The sequence below is a fragment of the Fukomys damarensis genome, unplaced genomic scaffold (assembly GCF_012274545.1).
Source record: "Fukomys damarensis isolate Sample0158 unplaced genomic scaffold, DMR_v1.0_HiC HiC_scaffold_37, whole genome shotgun sequence".
NCBI lineage: Eukaryota > Metazoa > Chordata > Mammalia > Rodentia > Bathyergidae > Fukomys > Fukomys damarensis.
Window position 1 is genome coordinate 30,656,388 of NW_022900949.1, and position 26,855 is coordinate 30,683,242.

Below are 26,855 nucleotides of genomic sequence, written 5' to 3' on the forward strand. Positions count from 1 at the left end.
TTCTTCTGAGGTTTCCTTTCAGGGATTCATGTCTTCACAAAACAGCTTAATTTAAAAACTTTCTAATGAACTGATTAATGAGAGAAAAGAATGTATTGAACATATAAACTTTACCATAAACAATTATGCATATCAAAAGACACTAACTTTAAAAAGGTACAAAAAAGTGAGGAAAAACCTGAATTACAGAAAGTAATTTATTTAATGAAATCCTAGAATTAATAAAAATTAGCAAATACACTCACACACGAGGAGAAAAAAAAAAAAAAAAAACAGAGCAGCACTGTGTGTTGACTCAGAAAGGGAGGAGCAGTGGCCCAGGACCACCCGATGGCTTGTCAGTGAAAGAAAAAAGCACGCACCGAAAACAAAACAGAAAACAAAACAAAACAAAAATCAGTCTCTGTCAACATTACAATCAATCTACAACAAACACAATTCAGAATTATTTTACAATGCTTCCTTTCTTAATACAAAAGATGCCCATCCTGGGTGTATATATATATATACTTTTTCAGTGGTTTACTGTTGACTTATTTTTAAATATATTAGTGTTACTACATGCAACTGTTTCCTGTATTTAAAGCCTTTCTTTTATTTACCTTCATGTGTCTAGCTTCCACCTACCAAGAGTTTCAGATTGGCAGGCAGATGGGTGTCTTGTTCTCTGTGAAACTGAATGCAAGTTTTAAACACTGGCCCAAAAATGTTTGACTACCATTTCAACACATGGAAATAGTTACATTGATGCCTAAATTGCCATTTTCTGCAAAAAGCTGTGCAATGCTGGTGTCAAAGACGAGGCAGTCACTGTTCATAATGGCTGTAGCAATTCCCTCATGAATGGATCGGGGAGTAGCTTCCCAAGTCAATCGCCGCCTATGACCATTTAGCTCAAGTCGGTAAGCAAAATTTTCAGCTTGCTTGCGTGTTCCTATCAGCTGTACAATTGCAAAGAACTGCTGGTGACCATCGTACTTCTCCTGTTTCTCTAAAACCAACATGAAATGAAAGCCAAAACAGGACTGCATCATCACCCAGTCAACAGCACCAGGAAGGTTAATGTCTGTCGCGAGGAAAACTATGTCCTCCCCTTGCAGGGTGGTAATGGACTTGTGCTGGTGCATCAAGTGAGGCATGACAGCATCCAGAGAGCCTTGCCACTTACAGGAAGCACCAGGGCACGGGCAGGAGTAAGGCCTGAACTCACACAGCTCCTCATGGTCTGCTTTTTCTGTGTGTGGTAAAGTTATTTCACATCCAGAAGAGGCATATTTACAAGGGAAAAGTACTGAATTGGCCACTTTCTCCATAGCCAAGTTGCGAATGGATCCCAGTGGGCCCCGGCAAGTTGGACAACATGTGAGCTTCGGACGACAGTTGCTACAAACAAGATGGCCACTCTGACACTGAAGAATGGGTGGTAACACATAGTCAAAGCAGACGGGACACTCAAAAAGACTCGCCAAGTCATTGTTGGATGCAGTTGTGCCAGTTAGGGCAGGCACCCTCTGCGATGGTGGACACTTGGAGGTACCAGTAGGTAATGCTGTAGCAGTCTGACGGCTCATTTCTGTAATAAAAAATTTTTAAAATTAAAGACGCAGGAGAAATTACAACTGTAAATAGCACAGACAAAATGTAAATTACACTAAAAATGCATTTTGCAATTAGGTGTTCTACACTGGATAAAACCTGCTTTGCAAACTGTCCCAGATCATATTTAAAATCTGCCCCCTTAAAAAAAAAGTACTATAGGGCTGGGGATTTAGCTCAGCGGTTCAGTGGCCTGCCTTGCAAGCGCAAGGACCTGAGTTCAATCCCTGGTACCAAAAAAAAAAAAAGTACTTAGCTCACTGGTTCTGCTGCCTGCCTTGCAAACACAAGGGCCCATGTTCAATACCCAGTACCAAAAAAAAAATCAGTATAAAGCATATTTGGATAAACTACATACAATAAATGCTAAAACAGAAACTGAACCACAAGTTATAAGATACAGTAAGTATCATAAATACAATCAGATCTGTTTTGATTGGACACTGTTTTCCCTGAGTCTCTAACTCTCTCTCCAATTCTCAGCTGCTGACTGATTCAGGGAGTTATAGTTTCTGCTGGTGAGGAGTATCTTCTCTAGATACATATTTTGGGAATGTGGTACAGGAGGTCACAGGGAAAGGACCTGTTACCACATTCCATTGTCCATCTTTAACCTTCCCAAAAATATTATCAGCAAGGTATTTATTTTGTTCCCTACTGATCAGTGCCCACCTCAAAAGTTAGGGAAGACAGGGTAGAAACAGAGAGCCACCATTAAAGTTGTTCATCTAGTATTTAGAGACAGTACCTTACTCTATTCTATTTCCATTCCATTATATAAATCAGATGATATACAAGGGGACAGGAATCAGTACAAAAGAGTAAGGATAAAACCACCACAGATGCACACAGTGCATACTGGGGATGGGGGGAGAGTCCACAGGTCAAGAATTCCCTGCACCCCTGGGGTTCCTTAGTGTTGCTGAAACAATCATCAACAGGATAAATAGCATCACTTACCAGGATAAATGTTTTTTGGAAGAATCAATCTACTAGGTAACTAGTGAGGGCAAATCAAACAGAAACAAAACAAGCAACTTTTCCCCATTTAGGAATCTCTCTCTGCTGGGCTATGACAGGTCACAAAGATCAATAAGGCTGCTGATATCCTAAGAGGACACTCCCAGAAACAATACTAAGGCCTGTTTTCTATAAAATCACAGCCTGGAGCTTAATGTGTACTCTCAATTACAATCATAATTCTGTTGGAAATAACAATGTTTAAGAAACAGACAAAAGTACATACAATCTGGGTTCTAGATTACGCAAGTGGTTACCATTAGAAACTAAATGGGAGGGGCTGAGGGTGCAAAAAAATTAATTCCTTTAGACTAAAGGAATATTCTAAAGCTAAAAGGGAAAGAGAAACGTAACAGTTATTTAGCATGTGTGAGGCCCTGGGTTTGATCCCTACAGCCACATATACATCCCTAGAAATGTAATTAAATTCCATCACAACTGTGGCTTACATGGGCCTAGAAAGAACAATCAACCGTATCATGTGCAGCCCTGTGCAACCCAGCAGGGTCGTGACAAAAGAACTACGAAGGAACTCTTCCCATTTTGCTCCAAATAAATTCATCCATTTTATGTCACCTGTAAGACAATGGGCTTATTCATCTCACCCTGTTTGTAAGCTCTGTGCCTGTTTTGTGGTCCATCCTATGCTGCTCACTTAAGTGAACAACACAATAACTGGAAAGTGATTTGGGGGGGCACAAAACAGTCTAAGTCTCCAATGCCTTTCAAATTATTAAACCAAATAGTATTCATTATCAAAGGGCAGTCAACTCCGTTTACATTTAACATAAAATAGAGCATAAAAACACGGTTGTCCAATTTATTGACCTAGCAAAATAGTTCTAACACTTGTCAATAGTTCTATTTGTATTGTATCTTTATCTTTACTACTTTCACACAGAGAGCACATTGTAATTCCCACTGGAAGTATGAACAACAAATACAGCAGCCTGTATTTCTTGTGAGTGAAGGCGTTTCAGGGTACCAACTGTTAAAGCCTTCTGTAGCTCCAAAGGTGGAACCCAGCTTCAGGCTGAACCAGAAAAGGAATCCCAATCGCAGGCGGGCCTGCAGGAGCAACCATGCACAGCCCTGCGTAAGTCGCAACTTTCGCTTAAGTATGATTTACAGGGAAGTACCGCAGCACACATGAAACCTCACTGTCAGCCACGGAAAGTGCTCACTCAGGCTGCTGCCAGTCCCCACAACAGACTCTGGGATTTACTGCTTTCAAGTCTGTTTCCTGAGCCCAATCTTTCCACGTCAGTACCTTTTCTCTTCCTCGTCCTAGTCGTAGGTAAACACGTGAGCAAGACTCCCCTCCAGGAGTACAGAAAGGGCAGGGCAGGCTTCCCAGGCATGTGAAATCAGGCTGGGCATGGCGCTTCCAGCAGCAAAGATAATGTGCAACGCAGGCCCTGCCTGGCCACCTCCTTGTGAATAAGTAAAGACGTCCAAATCCGTGTCGGAGGTCAGGCTCTTTCAGTCCATTCCTCCCCAGTCACCGCTGGGCTACAGACGCAGAGAAAAGGCGGCCTTGGTGCCTTGCCGGCGACCACACCTCCCTGAGCTCAAATTCGCCTGCTTTTCCAAAAATGGGAGCCATAGCTGAGCTAGACTTCGTCAGCCTAAAAAGTTTTCTTCCACAGCTTCACTGGCCAGGCTCCTGCCAAATTGCCAAATGGGGGTGGCCGGGCGCCCTGTGCGATCTCTGGCCCTCTTCAAACCAGGAGAGCCCTAGGGAGTGGCCACAGCCCGCTGAAACTCGCCCAACCGACCGGCTCCCCAGAATCCCGGCACCCAGGGCGGGACCACCAACCGGCAGGGTAGGGCGGGTCCTAAGAGGGGCGGGCCGCGCCCAAAGCACCGCCCACCGTCCACCCACCGTCCGCGGAAAGAGCTTGGCCCTGGCCAGCACTTGTCCAAGTTTAGGTGGAACCAAGGCCCTGTAGGTGTTTCTTTCTTCGATCTAAATGATACACAGGGTATATGGAAAATGCAGTCAAGTACTCTTCCTGGCATGGATTACACTGTCTGACTTAATCCCCACGTTTTCACAGAGCAAAAAAAAAGGATTCTGCCTCATTCATCCTACAGCGGCAGTGCCTCCTGGGGGTTCTCACTTCACTTCTTTCCCTATCGGCAGCATATTGTAAACTCTTCCCTCTGCGAACAAAATGCAGTGAGAGTAGTAAATACACTGAGGACACAGAAACTCGTATTTCAACCTCCAAACTGGGACTCTTCCCACTCTGGGAAAGCCATCTTAAACAGCCTCATTAAGTCGGAGCAGCTTGTTTTGTTTTTAAACAAGCATAACCCTTGCCCCATGAAGTCTTATGGGCCTCAGCTCTACGTTGCGTCAGCGGGGGCGTTCAGAGTCTAACCTGTCATTACATCATGCTCAAGGCAGCTTCAAACACAGCAAGGAGTGGTTGCGAGGGAACCAAGCCGGCAGGTGCAGATTAACCACTTTCGTGACCAAATTGCAACTCTCATCACTTTCCCACCTAATAATGTGCTCGGTCACCTCAACTTCATTTTAATATTCGTCTACACAAAATATCTGTGGAACAGAAATACAACTAAAAATAGTCTGCCACACAAATGTAAAATTACCATCACTTGTATTTTTAAATTCTAGACAGGTCTTGGGTACACAGAGAAGGAGACTTCAAATACTTCAGGCAGAGAAACTCTTGCAAATGTAACCAAGAACCCAAGTGCGTAAAACAAGTACAGGAAATGGCTGATTATCCACAAGCCACACAGAGTTCAGTGTCAACCCCCCCCCAAGGATATAAAGTCTTACAGCACAGTTTGAAAACCACGAGTCTATGCACTAATCCCTCAACAAATCAAAACGGTAAAAACAGGAGAGTTCTGGGGACATACTCTGGCTCCATCACAGGGTCAGCTGTAAAACTTGGATTTTTCCGTCTCGAATGGCTTGTCTGGACTGAGATTAATGGTTTAATTCATGTATGTCACAGGTGGTGTATATTCCAAGATAAATTTACGTATTTACCTAAATCCTGAGTTTACTGCTCCAGGTCACCAACTAAAGACCTAGAACTTCTGGGCTCTGAATACACACTCTCAAAGGTGCTTTAATTAAGCTAAAGGTGACCCAACAGGTCTGCCAGGGATCAACCACCATTTAACTTTAGCACAATAAATCCTACCTCCTAAACTGGGCAAAATATTTATTTACATTGGCTTTACAAAGAGCTGAAAATTTCACAAAAAACGTATTTCACTAAAACAAATATACAAAATTCAAAATTAGTAAAAACTCAAAATTGAACAAGAATGCTCTATTACCTATCCTACACCTCAAGCCTAGTTTGGTATAAAGTTTAAATAGTTGTTACCTAAATCAAAACATTTCAGAATCAGCCTTTTATGTTGTCTTAGTCATTTAAGAGCATCCAACTATTGCTTTGTGACATTAACATCTTTACAGTGGAGACAGAAAGAAATAAACTTTTATTCTCAGTTCTGTGTGGCAACATTTGTTTCCCCTTATAAACACTTACAAAATAAAAGTTTTAAATGGGAAATGTACTCAAACGTGGAAGAAGGATCACCATTTATTACAAAGCAAGTTTCAAAAAGGACAGGGGGTAGGGCAAATCAGGAAGACTATACACAGGGCAGGACAGGAAAAGGAAAGGGAAAAAGACCAATAAATTAATTATCTGTGATAAGATACTGATGATTTCTAGCTATACTTCCTTTACAAGAGACAACAGAAAAATCACTTTATAAGGCGGGGGCTGAGGGTATAGCTCAGTGGTACAGCACGAGTTTATGGCACATGCAAGGCCCTGGGTTCAATCTCCTGTATTCCTCCAAAAAGAAAAATCTCATCAGTGTGATCTGTGAAACAGTTAAACTGAGAAAAAGATAAAAGCTGCATTTTTTTCATTTACTAAAAAATAAAAGTAAATACTGCTATTATCCCTCCTTTATTTCCCAAAAAATAATTCTAGAAATTACGTAATATATATCATAAAATTAAAGTTACAGGACCAGTGGTATTCTCAGTAGTAGAGCATGTGCAAAGCCCTGAATTTGGCTGGGAGAGAGTGTCAATAAAATTGCAAGTATAGGCCAGGGATTCGGCTCAGTGGCACCACGCCTGCCTCACAAGCACAAGGTCCTGAGAGTTCAATCCCAGGTACCACCCCCCAAAAAACAAGCAAGCATAAGATTACAAACTTGCACTTTGCATTAGTAATCTGAGTTAAATAAAACTCCATTCAAAACATTTAGATCCTTCCTCCTCCCCAAAATGTCTTTTTCTGAAAAAAGAGCTTCCTACATTAATTTGACATTGTGGTGGGTGTTATGTAGAAAGCATTTAGGTTATAATGTTAAACAATGCTTCTACTTTAAGATTTACTTGCTTCTTGCACACTGACAAAATTAAAGCAAGTCTCCACAAAAATTCAACAGCTTGTTGATGGCAGGAGGGGAGGAGAAGTAAAAAAAGAATTCAGATGTGTTATGTACACTGGACCATCTCCCCAAAATATATGTAATCATTATATACAGCAAACAGGTACTAATCAAAAAATGTAAAGTTTTAATAGTTTAAACACCAAAAGTTAAAAACCAAACACTGTCCCCATCATGTGAAGCAAGGTGAGAAGGCAAGTAGCTATCTACAAGCCAGAAAGAGAACCCTCACAGGAACTCAATGGGCTAGTACTCAGACAGGGGGACTATAGCCTTTGAAACAGAAACAGAAATAAACCAATGTTGCTTAAGCCAAAAAACAACAACAACAACAACAACAACACTGCTATAAAACGTGTTTTCAGTTTCCCAAAACATAGCAAAGTCATAGTATAAGAAATTTTTTAAACTGTGTATTTTCCCTAAAATCATTCTTCCTGAAGATAAACTGAAATTCGTAGCTATGGACAATAGGTCTAGTAAGACTGATGACCTGCAGGGGGAAACCTAGGCAAAGGACTTGATAGAAAGCTGTGTAGAAATCTCAACAAAGGGTTAGGGAGTGCAAACCCTAATTCAAATGTTCAAAAGGCAAACACTTTTGCTTCCAAAAATCATTACATGTAATGATTTCCACTCCTGTGAAAAAACAGGACATACTGAATCAAAACTTATTAGGCACTATGTTAGATATGATTCATGATTAATATATAAAATATAAAATAGGAATGAAATATCTGTGAGAAATCTAAGAGGAGCCATAAAAAAATGCAGATGATATTCAAGAGTCAGGCCTGGAATCTGGGTAATATATGGAGTCACACAGAAAAGGAGCCCACCTAAAATGAGAAAAGACAATGGGTGAAGGTAGGGCAGTGGTATGGGGAAAAAATAAGAACCAAGATATATCACGTCTTTACAAGATCCCACTGATAAATGTAACTATTCTTTGCTTTAAATGTACCAATAAACTTAATGAAAAAAAAAAGACAAGTCCTGACATTTAGAGATTCTTCAGTAAAGGAAGTGTTTGAAACCCCTGAATAGCAACAGTTCTCAAACATCACTGTGCTCACTATCTTCCAGTGAAGTCTTACCACCTCAGTCTGAGGCTGGCAAGGTACCTGCATCTTTACCGAGCCTAGGCAAGACGGAGGCTGCGGCTCACAGGGAGGCTCACACAGAGCAGCACCACTTAAGACATGAGAAGGGCCAAGGGGGCCACAGGAAACCAGGCAAGGAGGACCTCAGAAGCCAAGGGTCTCATGTGCGCGCGCGCACACACACACACACACACCCACCCACCCCCAGGAGGAATTACGCTTAAAATATGCTTCAGGAAACTTTGTTCTTGTAATGACAGAAAAGACAAGAGACTACCTCAACAAGGGCTCCAACAAGAAAATTGCCTGATGAAGAAGTCAAACCAATCTAAACATTAATCAAAATCAAGTACTGGGGTAGAAGGATTAAAGGTGGAGATGCCATTTAAATACAGAACTAATACTGAACTATGGGCATTATAATTACAAATCAGAATGTAAATATGCTAAGCCTTAGAAAGTGTGTTATTGTGATTTATAATAAACACTATTATGCCTTCACCCCTTTTCTGTCATACAGCCCTTGAAGTCCTGCAATCTCTTAAGTGCTAAATCTTTTGTATGCTAATGAGATGGCTGCTGGTAGGGAGCTCACTGCCTGGGAAGCCATTCAAATGTTTGAATTTCCAGCATACTCCCTCATCCGGACTTCTAGAAAGGAGAAAGTGGCTGAAAGTAAAGCTGGTCACCAAAGGTCAAAGATTTAATCAATTATACTTACATAATGAAGCCTCCATAAAACCCAGAACAGGGATCAGAGCTTCAGGTTGCTGGCTATGTACAAGTGTCTGGAAGGTGCTGTACCTGGGTAGGGCAGCAATGCCCCACACCCTCCCATATACCTGGCCTCTTCACCCATCCCTTTGTGATATAGTTTTATATAATTTAATAGATATTTTATATAATTTAATATAATTTTAAATGAGTGGGTAAAGTATATCCCTGAATTCTGTTAGCCATTCTAGCAAATTAACTGCACAGAGTCCTGTGAACCCCAATTATGGTTGGTCAAAAGTACAGTAACCTGGAAATTGCTATCAACATCTTAATGGGGGGGTCTTGCTGGACTGAGGCCATAACCAGGACGACAGACAGAACTGACCAGCCACCTGGTGTCTGCTAGAGAGCGGCTAGTGTAAGAAAGCCTCCACACAGCTGAGGCTAAGTGCTCCCAAAAAGAATAGAGGGAAACAGTTTTTTTTGTACCATACACAGCTAGGTACAAATAACTATATAAATAACAACAACTACAAAAAAATCAAATGGTAGAGAAGTAGTAAAAGTACTGTCACAGTTCCAGTCTAGGCAGTACAAGGGTGACTGGTGATGCCACAAAAGCAATCTTGAAGATTCAACTGGGTCAGAAGTCAAGGTGAAGAAGGCCAAAGCAGTGGAAAAGTGACTAGGTAATAATTGGAAAACTCAAGAGACTGCTTTTTTTTTTGTACCGGGGATCGAACTCGTGACATTGTACTTGCAAAGCAGGACAGGGAACCAATGAGCTAAATCCCTGGCCCCACAAAGATTGCTTTTTACTTGCTCTATTTCTTCAAACAAGAGACTACAATACAGTGAATGTTAATAAGCTCCTGTAAACAAGGAAGACCAAAATTACCCAAGAAACAGAGCAGTGTGATAGAGTTAGTTCTTGGAAGGGTGAGGGAGGATTTTCAAAGCTCAGGACTGTACTGTCTTAGAAGAGTAATTTCTGCCACAGTGAGAACAGAGAAGACAGAAACAAATGTAAAATTGTCATCTTAGATCCCCAAAGCCACCTACTACTGCCCTTAAGTCAAAAGAAAAATAACTGGTCATTAATCTAATATGTTCTCCAAACTTTAGTAAATACTGGAATTCTAAAATCTCAAAATGACTGCATGTAATGGGCAGTATCCAGCACTGGTGAGTACATGGAACCCTCAAACTCTCATACTTGGCTGGCACAAATGCAAAATGGCACAACTACATTGCCATGGCGGCAGTGAGTTCCACCAGTTACCACTGTTTCTGGATTCTACTTATATTTTACTGGCTATTCTTATTTTTAGTACATATTGGAACTATAATAACATCAAGAATGAAAGTACTAACATTCCCCCAAAATGATTAAAGCCCTTTTACATGCCAACAGTCCCACCTTACCCCTAGGTAATACATTCTTACATTCCACAAACCAATGAATCCCCAAAACTGCAGGTACTACTGAATCCTACACATAACTGTTGTCCATATGTAAATATAAGTTAGGCATAGTACCATATCTTAACTACAACTTTTTCTTTCCTTATTGACATTCACCAGAAGTGGCTACACACACCTATAATCCTGGCCTTTGACTGGAGCAGGAAAATCTCAAATTCAAGCCCCACCTGGGCAACTCTGCAAGACCTTCTCTCAAACTAAAAAGCACTGGACTGGGGATTTAGCTCAGTGATTCCGCCTCCGGCCTTTCAAGCGAATGGTCCCGAGTTCGATCCCTGGTACCAAAAATAAAAAGAATAAAATAAAAGAATAAAAAGTGCTGGGGATGTAGTTCAGTGTAGAGTCTGGATTCATTCAATCCCCAACACTATCCAAAAAAAGTCACTTTATGGCCTGAGATATCTGAACTACTATCAGTTAAACTCTTGTACTTTGCAGCCACTGTTAAGGTACACAAAGAGTACTGGAACACAAGCACTGCAAAACCAGGACAATCTATCCGGTCATAGTCACCTGATAACTGAGATGGCTACTGACTAATGGGCAAGATGGACATGTGAAACAAGGATGATTCAGGACCCAAGCTGCATGGCAAGACATTTTTCATCATGCACAATTTAAAATATATGACTTCTAGAATTTTCCATTTAATATTTCCAGATCACAGCTGACTGATGACAGGTAACTAAAATATAGCAAAGACTCTGTCTCAAAAACACAAAATAAAACAAAAAAATTTTAGATTTTGGGATATTTCTGATTTCTAGATTAAGAATGTTTAACCAGTAAAATCTATACAAATATTCCAAAATCTAGGAAAACTTCAAAATCTGAAACACTACTGGACTTAGGCATTCTGGATAAGGAAAAATTAATCTGTATACATGTTCTTTGAAGATTTGCCAAATACGAGGTGAGTCTCTTCAATCTAAAGGGTCAAACATTTCACCTCAGATTTTTCTTTGAATTGTTCTTCCTTTTCCATCTATAATGCTAAATATGACTCTCCTTAGCTATCTGCCAGTCTCTTATATTTTTGTTCTCATAATTTAATCTTTGTTTTGCATTACATTCTAAGAGAAATTCACTGACTTCCAAATTCATGAATCTATATTACTAAAACTATTTTGATTTCCCTTTTTTACTTAGGACTTTTACACTTGATCTTAGCCAAAAGGCCGAGAAGCGATACTTAGGACTTTTAAAAAGTATTGAGGACCCCACAGACCTTTTGCTTATGTAATTTAGATGTACTGATATCAGAAAATTTAGCCAATAAACATAAAATTTATTACCATGACATTTTATATAACACAGAAGTGTTTAAGAGAAATAAGTGCTTCACATAATAGCAAGTATTGATGTCTGACATTTTTGCAAATCTCTTTAATGTATGACTTCAGAAAATTCAGTTGGGGGCCTGGGATTTAGCTCAGTGGTGCTGCTGCCTGCCTGCATCCTAAGCGCAAGGTCTTGAGTTCAGTCCCCAGTACCAAAAGAACAAAACAAAACAAAGCAAAATACAGTTGGGAGTGTCATTAACTACTTCCGTATTTAATCTGCTGCAATTGCAACACCTACCCTCCAGAAAAAACACTGTACTTACGGCATCCAGTGAAAAGTTTTCACCCTCAAATGGGTCTTGAGAAGTCCCAGAATCCCTCATCCACTGTTGGAGAACTGCTGCACTAAAATGAATATAAGCTTCACAAGTCTAAACTTTGTTTCACTCACCCTGGTATCTCCTGCACCTAGGAAAATACCTAACCCAGACCAGGCACAAAAACATTTTAGGAAAGAATGAATAAATCAAGTACAACAGCATGAAGGATTCGCAGTAGAAGGAACTAAAACTCACTCAGCCCTGGTGACCCTGTATAAGTAGGAAACATTGCTAGACAGACCTTAAAAAGAATTCACAGCTAATTTAAAACTTACTTTAAAAATACCTCTTTAAGCCCGGCAAGGCGGTGCCCACCTGTAAGCCAGTACTTAGGAGGCTGAGGCAGGCAGGAGGGTGGATTGCGTGAGTTCAAGGCCAGCCTGGGCTACACAGTGAGTTTAAGGCCAGCTTGAACTATATAGCAAGACCTTTCTCAAAAAAACAAAACACACACACACACACACAAACGAAACACTTCAGGCCTAAGGATGTAGCTCAGTGGCGAAGTACTTGCCTAGCATGTGCAGGACCCTGAGTTTAATCCTCAGTACTGCAAAAAAATAAATTTTAAAATATAACACTTTAATAATACTAAATATTTCATTTTCTCACATTTTTTCTTTTCCCTTATTACCCTTCCCCTACCCATCCCACCTTCCCTACACTTTTAGACCTTTTCTTCCCATTTCACAATGTCAGTTATCTCATTAGGATCTTATGTACTAAATGAAAAGATGGAAATAAAGTGGTTGTAAATGGGGAGGAGAGGAGGGATGAAGGGAGGGCAGGGACAAGGGGAAAAAATGAGAACCAACACCTGTCATGTAGAGGTACAAGATCCTAACAATGAATGTAACTGTACTGTATCCCTAAAATGTACCAATAAACTCAATTAAAAAGAAAAAAAATTTTTTAAATAATACTAAACAATATTTTAAAGGCTGACCATTTTGTCATCATAAAGATAATTTTAAAAACTTGATCTATTACATCATCAATTAAGTTTTCAAGTCCGGTGGGGTGGCACACATCTGTAATCCCAGCATTCAGGAGGCTGAGACAGGATGGCTGCAAGTTTGAGGCCAGCCTGGACTACATAGTAGTTCAAGGCCCACCAGCCTGAACTATATATATAGCAAGATCCTGTCTCAAAAAAAAAAAAAAAAATAAGTTTCCAAAATATCTTTTATGGTTGTGAAGACCCAACCAACTCCTAGGGCGATAATTTCATTTTTTTAGGAACACTTCAAGAATGCAGCTGCATATACTGAGTTGATTAGAATTAGAAACTCAAAACTGCCCAGGAATTAGCTCAGCAGCACAGCGCCTGCCTGGCAAGTGTGAGGTCCTGAGCTCCATCCCCAGTACAAAACAAAAGAAAACAAAACAAACAAACAAACCCCAGAAACTCAAACCTCAATCCAACTTTAGGTATTCCTTATTCTTTTTATATTAGGCAAAATTATAATATTGGATCTCAAGTTTCTTACTTGTGAAATAATAAAACTACCACCACCAATAGATTTTTTGGACATTAACTAAAATCAAGTACACGGGAACATTCAATGCAACTACTAACAAGCGATGCTATACTGCTACAATCGACACACCATGCACAATCACTGAGCAAGAACATATGGGATGTATACAGCAGGCTTTAACAGAAAACTGGGTTTTTGTTTGTAGCACTAGGGATTGAATTCAAGGCCTCTGCACTGAACTACATCCCCACTTCTTTTATTTTTTCTTTTGAGATAGAGCCTCTATGTCACTAAGCTCCCAGGCTAGGCTTGAACTTGTGATCATACTGTCTCAGCATCTCAAAGTCTTGGGATTAGAGGGTTGCATTTAGAACTGTTATTTCAGTCTACCAAGAAAATAGGTCTAAGGGAAAAGTGAGAGCCAAGACCTGTCAGGTAAAGGTACAAGATCCCAAGGATGAATAGAACTGTACTGTATACCTAAAATGTACCAATAAACTCAATGAGGAAAAAAAATAAAATAGGTCCTATGCTTTAAGATGATCTCAATCTGGGAATGCCTCTGAAAACCATTAAAAGCTCATAGGGCAATGACTGTAAATCTTTTAGAGCCTTCAATAATGAACAGAGCTGCTGAACATATGCCATAGGTTCACCACTGTCATACTGAATCTTCATAAAGTGGTCAGGTGTGGTGGGGCATACCTGTAATCTCAGCACTCAGGAGGCCGAGGCAGGAGGATCACTGTGAGTTTGAGGCCAGCCTGAACCACATTACAAAAAACAAAAACAAAAATCCTCAGAAGATAAATTTTATCTTCATTTTACAAATAAAAGTAACAGAAGACCAGAAAAATTTAAAACAGAGCCAAGTTGTCTTTCTGTCTCTAAATCTCATCTTCTTAAAATAATCCTAAAATCAGAATTACCTTGGCATACAATATTTAATTTAGCATCACATACATCTTTTAAACATCTACAAAAACTTGCCTCGATAAAACTAAATTCAAGGGAGTGAAGGGAGGGCAGGGGGATGGGAAAAAAATGAGAACCAAGATCTGACATGTAGGGGTACAAGATCCCAATGATGAATCAACTGTACTGTATATTTAAAAAGTACAAATAAACTCAATAAAAAGAGGAAAAAAAACTAAATTCAAATTAAATCTTTTTTAATCAAAGTGGTAGAATCTGATACCAATTCCAGGTTATTGTTAAACCATTAGACTTTAAATCAAAGTACCAAAAAGGTAAGAGCAGAGGAATTAAGAGTGGATGACCAGACAGGCTTTTCGACCTTTTCATTTCATGTCACACACATTAGTAAAACTTTTTAAGTTATTTCAAAATGTTGGGGCAACACTTGAAATTAAATTATTGAAACTACTGTATGTCAGTCATGATTACAACAAAATACAACCAGTCCACATGTGTAAATACCGAATAGTTTCTCTGGTGTGAATAAACTATAATAGTACATAAGATCCTAATGAGATAATTGACAACGTGAAGTAGGAAGAAAAGGGCTAAAAGTGTAGGGAAAGTGGGAAGGATAGGGGAAAGGTAATAAGGGAAAGGAAAAAAAAAAGAGGAGAAAATGAAAAATTGGAAATAAAATGTTTGTAAATGGGGAGGGGAGGAGGAGGTGAAGGGAGGGAAGGGACAAGGGGAAAAAAGGAGAACCAAGACCTGTCATGTAAAGGTACAAGATTCCAATAATGAATGTAAATGTAATGTACACCTAAAATGTACCTATAAACTCAATGAGGGGAAAAAAATTAAATTATATTCAGCTGAAACAGTGAGGCTCTCTCTTTATATAAGTATTACATCTGAAACTCTAATAAAGCCACTTTAATTATTTCAACTAAGTATACAGAGCACACGAATTAACAATTTAATATTAAATTAGTATGTAACTAGCCAGGCATGGTGGCGCATGCCTGTAATTCCAACACTCAGGAGGCTGAGGCAGGAGGATTGCTGCAAGTCCAAGGCCAGCCTAAGCTATACAGCAAATTCAAGACCAGGCTGGACTACACAGCAAAACCCTTTCTCAAAAATAAAATAAATAAATAAATAGGTATATAACTTAACATAGTGGGGATTTTTTTTTTTTTTTTTTTGAGACAGGGCCTCACTATGTAATTGAGACTGACCTGGAACTCACTATGTAGCCCAGGATGGTCTTGAACTCACATGATCCTCCTGCCTCAGCCTCCCTTAGTGTATCATTTATAACAGTATAAACGTATAATTTTACTCAAACTTAAGATTCTATTCAAGGAGTTCACATTCCTATATAATAATTTAATGTTTAAAATAAAATTTTAACGTAATGTTTTATCTGTTTTAATCTTTAAAACAGTATTAGCACATTTTGAATCATCTGAATCTACCTATTACTATACTAAACACTCTTATTCACAATTTAAGGTCACACTGGTTCCAAACTGGTACTTAAGTACTCTATGTTTTTTGTTTTTGTTTTTGTTTTTTTGGTACCAGGGACTGAACTCAGGACCTTATGCCTGTGAGGCTCCCTCTCAGGCCCTTAAGTACTCTATGGCAGGCTAAAAAGAAGAGGTGGACCCAGTATTTAAATGTGTGGGAAGCAAAGCCAAGTGACATCAGTTTTCAATGAAGCACTTACACTATCCCAGTGAAGGGATGTCTACATGAAACAGGGCAATTTAAGTGTGCTTAACTCCAAAAGAACCTTCATGCTACCTTCTGCCAACTACCCATCAAGACAAACTATAAATTTTTGACTATATGACAGCATATCACAAAGGTAATGGCTCAGAGACTCCAGCCTGATAAACTGTGTTCACTAACTTTGCATATCATAGTTTCCTACCTCATCAGTGCTCCTCCACTTCCTCCTTCCTGCTTTTGTCTCCAAACTCTTGGAACTGGGAGTTGCCCCATGGTCCTCTTTACCTACACTGGTTACACCAATGATGTCACAGAAGTCTTAACAGTTTTAAATTCCCCCAATATACCAAGAACTTAAAATGTGTATCTCCAGCTCAGATTAAAACACACATCTCTCTCCCCCTAACCCCTGCCACCGTTCTGTCCTAAACCTCAGACTTGTACATTCAACTGCCTCCCAGATATCTCTAATGGGTATGGCCAAGCCAAATTCTTTATCACCTGACCTAGCTATCCCCTTTTCAAAGACAGCAACTCCATCCTTCCATTTTTCAGGTCAAAGGTCTCAGCTCATCCTGGACCCTTCTCTTTCCTACTGCATATCTAAAACACCAGGACATCTTATGCCATGTCCTACTAACCAAACTCTCTGTTTCCATTTGGTCTCCCAACCACACTCCCTAATATGCTCTGACAGCAGCAATCAGATTCAGTTTCAATTTATCAGATAATGTCACTCTTTTGCTCTATATCCTCCACTGGCTACACAGCAGCAGAGCAAAAGCTCAAATTCTACAAACTGCCCCGAAGGGCCTACACAATACGGCCATGTGTTCCCAAAGCTCTGACTTCATCTCCCACTTCATTCCTCACCCAACACTATTGTCCTTCTTGTTTCAGGACAATGCTAGCCTGTGCTGTGGGCCTTAAGGTACTTTTCTCCTGGGTATCAACAAGTGGGCTAATTCCCTCCCTTCCTTCAAATATGTGTACATGTTATTTTGTTCCTCTACTTAAAATATAATCTGTGCCCTGCCTTGTGACCGACCTCTTCACTATGCACTCCTAAATTTCTGCACATCCTACCCTCCTCTTCTTCCCTTCCCTCTCCCTACTGCACAGCCATCACTACTATTTCCCGTTTATTACGTGCTCACAGGCTATATAATTTACTTACTATTATCATTTTTTTTACTTACTATTATTTATGTTTGTTGTAGATTCCCCTACATGTTATTTAGAGGCAAAGAATGGGTTTTTGTCTGGTTCAGTGATGTACTGCAAACACTTCATGCCTGTACAAGCTCAGTAAATATTTGTTGGATGAATAGAAAGCAAAAAGCTTTGAACTTCTGAACATCAATATCCAAAGTTATAAAACAATGCAATACTTTTTAAAATCTCAAAGAAAATGATTGTCATTCTAAAATTCTAACCCACTCAAAAAAATATATGCATGTGTGTGTGTGTGTGTGTGTGTGTGTGTATATATATATATATATATATATATATATATACACACACACATATATATATAAAACACAAAAACAGGAAAAAATAAAAGTCTACACCCAATCAAAGTAACCTAAAAGTGTTAGGACAGAATAATGATGCACAGTTTCAAAACATTATCTCCTGTAGAAATGGTCTCATGAAGCTCCTAGTAAAGTGGCTCTTCAAATACAAGAGAATGGGCCAAGAAAGAAAACAGGTTGCGAGAAACAAGACTAATGAACTCAAGGGAAAGGGAAAGAATACTGAGGATAAATGATAACTTCATGCTACAAGATAGTCTATGACCTGCAAGCAACTTCGGTGGCAGAGAACACAGGACAGCATTAACAGGAAGCACACAGAAAAGGAAGGAAAGGAAGAAGTACAGGGAAATGAAGGGAGGGAGGAGAGGAGAGGATAAGGAATGAGAGGACAGGAAGAGAAGGAGGGAAGAAGGGGAGAAGGATAAAAAAAGCAAAAGCTGTTAGCTATAAGAAACAGATATTAAAGTCTGGATAAAAGGGTACCGCTTTTATTACACAGCTCAAATTATTAATAACTTTTACTAATAAAAATGCAAACAAAACTGTAACGTTACAAAATTAAGAGACTACAGGAATGGGACAAGCATGCTAAAGCACAGAAAATTAAATCCACAAAAGGAAATCAACAGAGAAAGCTTAGAATTGAAATCTGGATATACTAATAGAAGCATGTTATTTCAGAGGCAAAGAAGGTAAATGCAAAAATAATCAACTGAAAGAGGTAAAAGTAGTTGCCTCTGAAAAAGACTTCTTTCTGGAAAGAAATAAGAGCACGGAGATTTTCTTTTTTAAAATTTTGTAGAACTAAGTTCAAAATCTTCATATGAGAAATATCACAGATTGCACACCTTGGTAAAGAAAGGGCATTTTTTTTTTTTCAAAGATATGATTCCAACTCTTGGCAAAGATGTGGGGAAAGAGATTCTCCTATACTGGGGGGGGGGGTTCCCCACGGTGAAGGCCTAGTCATGTGATTTGGCGCGTGTACCAAAAGAATATACCCATCCTTTGACCCAGCAGTATTTCTTCCAAGTATATTCTTCTAATTCCCATATGTTGGCAAAGTTATACATATGAATGAGTATCTTACAGCAACCCTGTATATAATGGCAAAGAGACTGGACACAGCTCTGCCTTAAGAGAGTAGTTAAACTATGGTTCACACCACAGAATGTTATTTATACCTTGTTTTATAATAAGGAAGGCCCGTAGTTATGAACCAAACATATAAGAACCAAATGTTAAATGGGTGGAGGGGATGGGGCTGTAGCTCAGGAATACAGCATCTGCCTATGTGTAAGGCACTGTATTTGATCTCAAGGAAAGGAGGAGGAAGGCAGGGAAGGAAAGAGGGAGGGAAGAGAAAAAAATGCAAGCCACAGAATCTATATATTACAACCCCATTAATAGTAAAAGAGAAAGGTAAGCAGATATGCTCATTGATATATTTATATATTACACATGTATGACCCACAGTGATACAGAAAAGAAAGTGAACAGACATCCAAATTTCATAATATGCTTGAAGGTTTAAAGTGACAGATTAGGGCCGGGGATTTAGCTCAGCGGTTCGGTGGCCTGCCTTACAAGCGCAAGGACCCGAGTTCAATCCCCGGTACCAAAAATAAATAAATAAATAAATGAGGTGATAGGTTAGAGAAAGAAATAAGATCAAGTTTAGAAACAGAAGCCACCCAGGTAGGACCACTGAACTACAAGCACACGAAGTGTTAAGCTTTGTAAGTTACCCAGACTGTAAGAACAAACTTCTCCATTTGGAACTATACAGTCCAAACATAGTGATTAATGGATGGCAACCATTTAACAAGGATAATACCTATATGGACTTAAGTCAGATCAAAGAAATTAACCTTAAAATATAAGTGTAAAACAGATTATACAAATGTCCACAGATGGCTACTTTTCAAAAATCAAATTTTGAGCCATCATGGAGAGGAGGTGAGCACATTTATTTCTCAAATGATTCAAAGATAGATATATATATATTTTATATATATATAGATATATATATATATTTTTTTTTTTTTGGTACCAGGGATAAAACTCAGGACCTTGTGCTTACAAGGCAGGTGGTGGCACCACTGAGCTAAATCCCCAGCCCAATTTTGATAATTTTAAAAATTTAATACAAACCAGGGATTACACCTATAATCCCAGAACTCTGGAGGCAGAGGGAGGAGAACAGCCCAGAGTTTGAGGCCAGTCTGTGCTGTACAGTGAGTTCAAAACCAGCCTAAACTACATACCGAGTTCCTATCTCAAATGAAACACAGAAACTGGCCTTTTTTCTTCTGTTTTTCTTAACATGCCTCAAATAGATGTATAGTAATAGAAAAGGTATTAAAAATTAACCTATTCACAAAGCTTTTTATTTCATACAGATAATTTTATTCTTATTTTAAAAGTGATCAATTTAGCACTTAAACCCAGTGTGGTGGCACGTTCCTGTAATACTAGCTCTCTAGAGGCGGAGGTGGGAGGACTGCCTCAAGTTTGAGGCTAGCTTGGGCTCTTGGTAGCTCTGTCAGGGACAAACTAAGTAACACCCCCAAATCTCACAAATACAACATTGAAAGAAAGAGTCAAAACAGATATGATAGAGTGCATATTGTACCGCTCCATTCATATAAAGTTTTAAAAAAGTAAAAATCAATTGATAGTGTTAGAAGTGAAGATGTAAAGTTGGGCATGGTGGTACATGCCTGTAATCCCAGCACTTAGGAGGCTGAGGCAGGAGGATCACCACCAGTCTGGGCTACATAGTAAGACCCTACCTCAGAAAACAAAAAACAAAAACAGTCCAGATGTAGTTTCCTCAAAGCTTTTGTAAACAAGAAGGGAATGATGGGATTAAGGGAGGGAAGAAGCAAGATATATCATGTACAGTTATAAATTTGCTATGATGAATGTTATCATTATGTATATCTAAAATGTATCAAAAGAGCTGGGGATTTAGCCCAGTGATTCTGCCGCCTGCCTCAAAAGCACAAAGTCCTGAGTTTGATCCCCAGTACCATAAATAAATAGATAAATACATACATACATACATAAAATGTATCCCCCCAAAAGATGTTAGTTTCCCGGGGGAGGAAAAAAATAAAAGGAAGTAATAAAAGAGAAATAAAGGGGGGGCTTCTTGTTCTGCTTCTTAATCTGGGATGCTGGTCATAGTACATTCCATTTGTAAAAATTCATCTGCTGTACACATAGAATTGAACATTTAGTATAGTGACTATATTTGCCATCTAACTAAATACTCACTGTTCCCCTTCTACTTCCTTCAATAAAGACAATGGAAGCCGTCAAAGCAAATGATCTCATGCACCCACCATCAAGCCTACAAGCATACCTCCTTCCCTTCCTTTCTGATGGCAAAAGGAACCTTTCGCCTGTCTTCACACATCTCCCTCTCATTACTCTCTTCTTTCTCTGAATTCAATCTTCTTCATCTTGGTAAGCTGCACCAGGATCCACACAGTTACTCTAGCCAGAAACCTAAATCCATCCTTCCTCCACTCCTCATATCTAATCCACCCAAAGTCCTGCTAATTCTTAACTCAGAATACAGTGGACCCTTGACTTAAAACTTGATCAGTTCCTGAGGACTGGTTGTAATTCAAACTGGTTTTAAGTCAATACAGCAGAGATCTGGATGTTTACCTGGGTACATGCTATAGATAAAAAAGAGGCAGAATTAGGCTCATTAATCTAATTAACCCAAACTGTTCATATGTTAAGCCAGTCATAACTTGAGGGTCACTCTATCTCAAATCCATTCACTTTTCCTCTTCAATGCAACACTTTAATCCAGGTCATGACCAACGGCCTTCTAAGCAACCAAGTATCCAACGAGCTACAGCAATCTTTTAAAGAGGATTGGCTGGGCACTTTTAAAGTGGGATTAGTGGCACACACCTGTCATCTCAGCACTCAGGAGGCTGAAGTAGGTGAATCACTGAGAGTTCAAGGCCAACATGGGCTACACAGGGAGTTCAAGGCCAGCCTAAACTACATAGGAGACCCTATCTCAAAAAAAAAAAAAAAAAAAAATTCACATTCCTAGCTTCCACACTGCAGGATCTGGTCCCTGCTGATCCATTCCCTCGCCCATTTCCTCTGCAAAACTTCCCTCTGAGCTACTTCAGTCTGAGATCTCCCTTCCTCCCTCAGAGGGCTGTCCTTTATCAACCTTCAAGGGAGAGAGCAGTCTCATTCCTGCCCCGTCCTCTGCTTCAGCAGCTATGACTCCTGCATAGTACTTACAAGTTGTCATTTTCTTTCTTTTCTAGCTAGAATGTAAGTGGTAATATTTAGAGATGTAACTTAGTTGCAACTGAGCTTTCAAATTATTTTCTATGCATTAGGTAATCTGGTTTTACATGCAAAAGCAGGCAGTGTCCCTCTCTCTGGAATCTTAAAGTCACAAACATGAAAGGTAATATATTATGACACTGGGCTCGGGGTGCAGAGCAGGAGTATATCGCATACCCATGCATACACAGACTGTACATACAATATACGTGTGCTAATAATGGAAACTAGAGTTTGGTAGTTAAGTAATCTGCTCAAAGAGCACAGACAGAAACTTTAGGGATTAAATACAACCAGAAGCCATACACAGAGATGTACACAGAATGTTCAAGGAACGAAAGAATCCAACTTGAAAAGACAAGGCAAGGAAGCTAGGTGTGGTGGCACACACGTGTAGTCCCAGAATTTTAAGAGGCCCAGGCAGAAGGATAGCAAGTTCAACTCCCAGCACTGCAAAAGAAAAAACACAACACAACACAACTGATTGAAAGCAGTGGGGACCAAAAACAGGCAAACCACTTAAAAGTACAAGAGAAGGACTAAAGGTAAATGTGACAGAGAGAGCTATATTAATTTTGAGATAATTAGACAGTAAAAAAAGAAAATTATCTGCCAAAGACTTTTTTGATAGTTGTGTTCCCCAAGATATACAAAGAACTCTCAAAACTCAGTAGGAATGTAATCACAAGCTAAGATCAAAATATGTGAAAGTCCCCAAAAAAATGAGAAACTAGGGAGGCATGCAGGTCAAAGGGGATATAGGTGAAAGTGAAAATGAAGTGCGTCGTGTGCATGTACAAATCTGCCAAAAGGAAACCCAGCAATCTGTATAGCCAATGTGCACTCAGTAAGAGATGAGAGCTGGGCATGTGATTCACACCTCTAGTTCTAGCATTCCAGAAGCTGAGACAGGAGGACCGCCATGAGTTTCAGGTCAGTCTGGGCTATACAGTGAGTTCAAGGCCAGCCTGAGCTACATAATGAGACCTGTCAATTAATCAGTAAACAGATGTGGAACAAAAACTAAAATCAAAATAAATTTGTAAATACATAAACCAACTTCATTAAAAATGGGCCAAAGACCTTAACAGACACCCATCAAAAAGATATACAGATGGCCAATAGTTTAAGAAGATACACCACATTCTATGCCATGGAGAAATGAAAATCAAGATGCTAGAATACACCCACAAGAATAGGCAAAACCCTGACAGTAGAAACACCAAGTGCTAGGATATGGAGCAACAGGAGTTCTTGTGCACTGCTGAATGTACCATGGTAGTCCTTTTGGAAGAGAGTTTGGCAGTTTCTCACAAAACTAAACACATAACCATATGATCTAGCAATTGTGCTCCCTGGTATTTACTCAAAGGGGTTAGAAACAGGTCCTCACAAAAGCCTAGGTATTTACAGCAGCTTCTCTGATAACTGCCAAAACTCAAGAACAACCAAGATGCTCCTACATAGTTACACAGACCAAGCAAGGTACATCTAGACAAAGGAGCATTGCTCAGGACTAGAAAGAAATGTGCTATTGCTCTCACCATATAAAAACACCAGAGGAAATCAATGCACTTTGCTAAGTATAAATGCACGCCACATGCTTGCAGTTTCAACTATATGGTACTCTATGAAATCAAACTATGGTGACAGTAAAAAGATCAGTGATTAGGGAGCGGGGTACACAGCACAGCAGATGTTTGGGGGCAGTGAGATAATTTGTATTCATGTGTGTCATTATATTTTGTCCAAATCTATAAAATGTACAATACCAAGAATGAATACTAATAAGCTATAATGATGTGCCAGTGTGGATTTACTGAGACAAACCTACCACTCTGGTAAAGAATGCTTGTCATGAGAGATCATGCATGTACAGAGCAGAGGCTAAATGGGAAACTTCTGTACCTTCTGCTCAATTTTACTATGAACCTAAAGCTGCTCTTAGAAGTCTATGCAAGCTGGGCAGTTGGCCTCAAAGGGATCATCGGATCAACACAAGTTCAAGGCCAGCCTAGGCTACACAGTGAGTTCAAGGCCAGCCCAAGCTACACAGCAAGACCATGTTTCAAAAACTAAAACAGAGATTGCATAAGAAAATGTAGGGGTCTACAGCACAACAAACAAAGAGATCTGAGTGTCATTAGCATGTAGATCACAAGCATGTCCTGTAAAGAGCACTAAGCACTATGGTGATAGCCTCCAGGAGCCCGAGACCAGCCTGGGCTACAGGGCTACATAATAAGTTCCGGGTCAGTCTCAACTACACAGTGAGACCCAGCCAAAAAAAAAAAAAAGCATCAGAAATAAGCTATTTTAAATGGGTGTGGTTGCACACCTCTGTAATAGCAACTCTGTGAAGGTGAGGTAGGAAGATTGCCTTGAGTTTAGCCAGACTGGTCTACACAGTGAGTTCAAGGCCATCATGAACTACATAGAGACTTAGTATATTTATTTCAAGGAGAAAATTCCACCTCCTGGATTTTTTTGGGGGGAGGCTAACTTTTCATACTGATTTTGTTGAGAAGCTTGTACCAAAATGTCTACAAGTATGACCATTTTACGAGATGTATACAGAAATTCCATACATTTATAACCAAAAATAAATTTGTAACAGACCTCCTTAAGCAAATAAAACCTCCCATCTTTAAAAATTATGTAAATCAAGGGCTGGGATTTAGCTCAGTGGTGCTGCCACCTGCCTCACTTAGCAAGCACAAGGCCCCAAGTTCAATCCCCAGTACCAAAAAAAAAAAAACTTATGTAAATCAACAAGGCATGGTGGCCCACACCTGTAATCCCACCACTTAGGACTCGGAGGCAGGAGGACTGCCTTGAGTTTGAGGCCACCACGGACTATATAATGAGTTCAAGGCCACCCAGAACTACATAGTGAGACCCTCTCTCAAAAAGAAAAAAAATTAAATATCAAACGTTTGAAACAGAGTAGTCACCTACAACTTTACAAAGTTACTAAGCTTACTTTGTTACTCTTATTATGTAAGATTAACTTCAAAACATCTTACTGAAAATAAAACCCTATTCATATTACTGATACAACTAAGTATTTCTTTTGTAACTTCTATTAATTTTAACTTAATTACAACACTCCTTTTAATTACAGATGTTAAGCAAATACAGTTCTACAGTAATTTTCCAAGTCTTTCCTGAAGCTGAGGGAACAAACATTAAGATGTAAATAAACAGATGTAAACTGAGCAACATTTGTTGCTGAACTTGAACTTTGTGGAATAAATGTAAATAGTTAACAGTTCCATATATATGTTATACTATATTTCAGCTGAAAGTATCACTAACTGTTACTAAATTACGCTGGAAAGATGTCCAAAGTTGTCATTTAAACTGCATAGGGCCGGGGATTTAGCTCAATGGTTCCCCCGCCTGCCTTGCAAGCGCAAACACCCGAGTTTGATCCCCGGTACCATAAATAAATAAATAAATAAACTGCATATACTGTATACCTAAATAAAAACTGGAGGCAAAGCAAACTTTTAAGAAAAAAATTCTCGTCAAAATTGCAACTAACTTTTCCAAATAATAGATAATGTATCACTTAACTTCCATAATGAATAAGTACAGAACTAATTTATGTAATCCACTTTGTCTCAAAAGCGACCAGTCAGAGCTAGCTATGGTGGCAAAGTGGTGTAACCCCAGCACTCTGGGAGGCTGAGGCAGGAGAATTCCAGGCCAGCCTGTTCTACTAAGCTGGGCTCCCAAAAAACCCACCAATCTGCCACTTAGCTCAGTGATGCTGCCGCCTGCCTCCCAAGGGCAAGATCCTGAGTTCTATCCCCAGTACAAAAACAAACAAACAAACAAACACCAACTAACCAGTTTCAAAGTACTAACAGCAGTTAACCAAAATCCTCTCCACTATAATTCAAACCAATATATTTGTCACATTACACTTTGCTCTCCAAGCACTTTTAAGAGATGTGACACCACAGATACCTAACACTCAATTTAAGGACACTTTTCCAAGTTAACTAAAGTCTTTCAAAGTAAACTGATCCACAACCTAAAACTGCTAAAAGGAAACCTCAATTTTAATCAACTTGATTTTCTAAATCCAGACCATAAAAGATCTATTCACTCAAGTCACATCACAAGTTCCAAACTGCTATCATCTCAGAAGGCAGACCAGCTGAGCATCTAAATCTTTTCCTTTTCAACAGCAAAAAGAACTGTAGGACAACCAAGCAATTATGATCTAGAATGTAATGTCACAAACTCTTGAGCTATATATACACTTCCAACACAGCAAGCCATGAGGCCCTCTCAGGTCACTAACCAGGCATTCGCACTAAGCCTTTATTGAGCACCTACTACGGAGTGGCCTGGGTTCTGAACACTTGGGCTCTTTCCATCGCACCGGCTCTCTGAACAACGCCGGAGATAAGTACTGTGAGGACACCCATTTGGCAGATAAGCAACAAGAAGCACGCCGAGGCTGGGGCTTCCCCCCCAAGGTCACACACCCGTGAGGAGGGACTGGAGTCGAAGCGGGCCGTGGTCCCGAGGTCCCACCCCGAAGAGTTAGCCAGGACCCGTGACAGCTGCTCGTCAAGAATGGGAAAGGCTCGGCTGTGCGATCTCCGCCCTGCGTCCACGTTCACGGCCCCGGTGACCTGGGCAGATGAGCTCGGCCCCTGGACGGCACGGCACGGTCCCCCTTACAGGGGACAGACGGGATGCCAAGGCCTAGGCAGCGCTGCATGACCAGGTGGTCCCCACCCCACTCGGTCGTCCCGGGCCGGGAGCCCCGCACTGCGAG

At 39.8% G+C, this 26,855-nt stretch overlaps 1 protein-coding gene across 3 annotated transcripts; it reads right to left on the reverse strand.

Annotated features, from left to right (window-relative positions):
- Positions 1-707: 707 nt before the first annotated feature.
- Siah1 (siah E3 ubiquitin protein ligase 1) lies at positions 708-26,849 on the reverse strand. 3 transcript variants are annotated; one of them, XM_010637987.2, is made up of 2 exons: positions 26,560-26,849; positions 708-1,573 (listed from the first exon to the last, which is right to left on the reverse strand). In XM_010637987.2, the coding sequence occupies exon 2, from the start codon at positions 1,569-1,571 to the stop codon at positions 723-725; it is 849 nt and encodes a 282-aa protein (XP_010636289.1). In that variant the 5' UTR covers positions 1,572-1,573; positions 26,560-26,849; the 3' UTR covers positions 708-722. The 3 variants fall into 3 exon arrangements, with proteins under 3 accessions (XP_010636289.1, XP_010636290.1, XP_010636288.1); XM_010637988.3 differs by lacking the exon at positions 26,560-26,849 and adding an exon at positions 11,992-12,013; XM_010637986.3 differs by lacking the exon at positions 26,560-26,849 and adding an exon at positions 3,887-5,214.
- Positions 26,850-26,855: the final 6 nt, after the last annotated feature.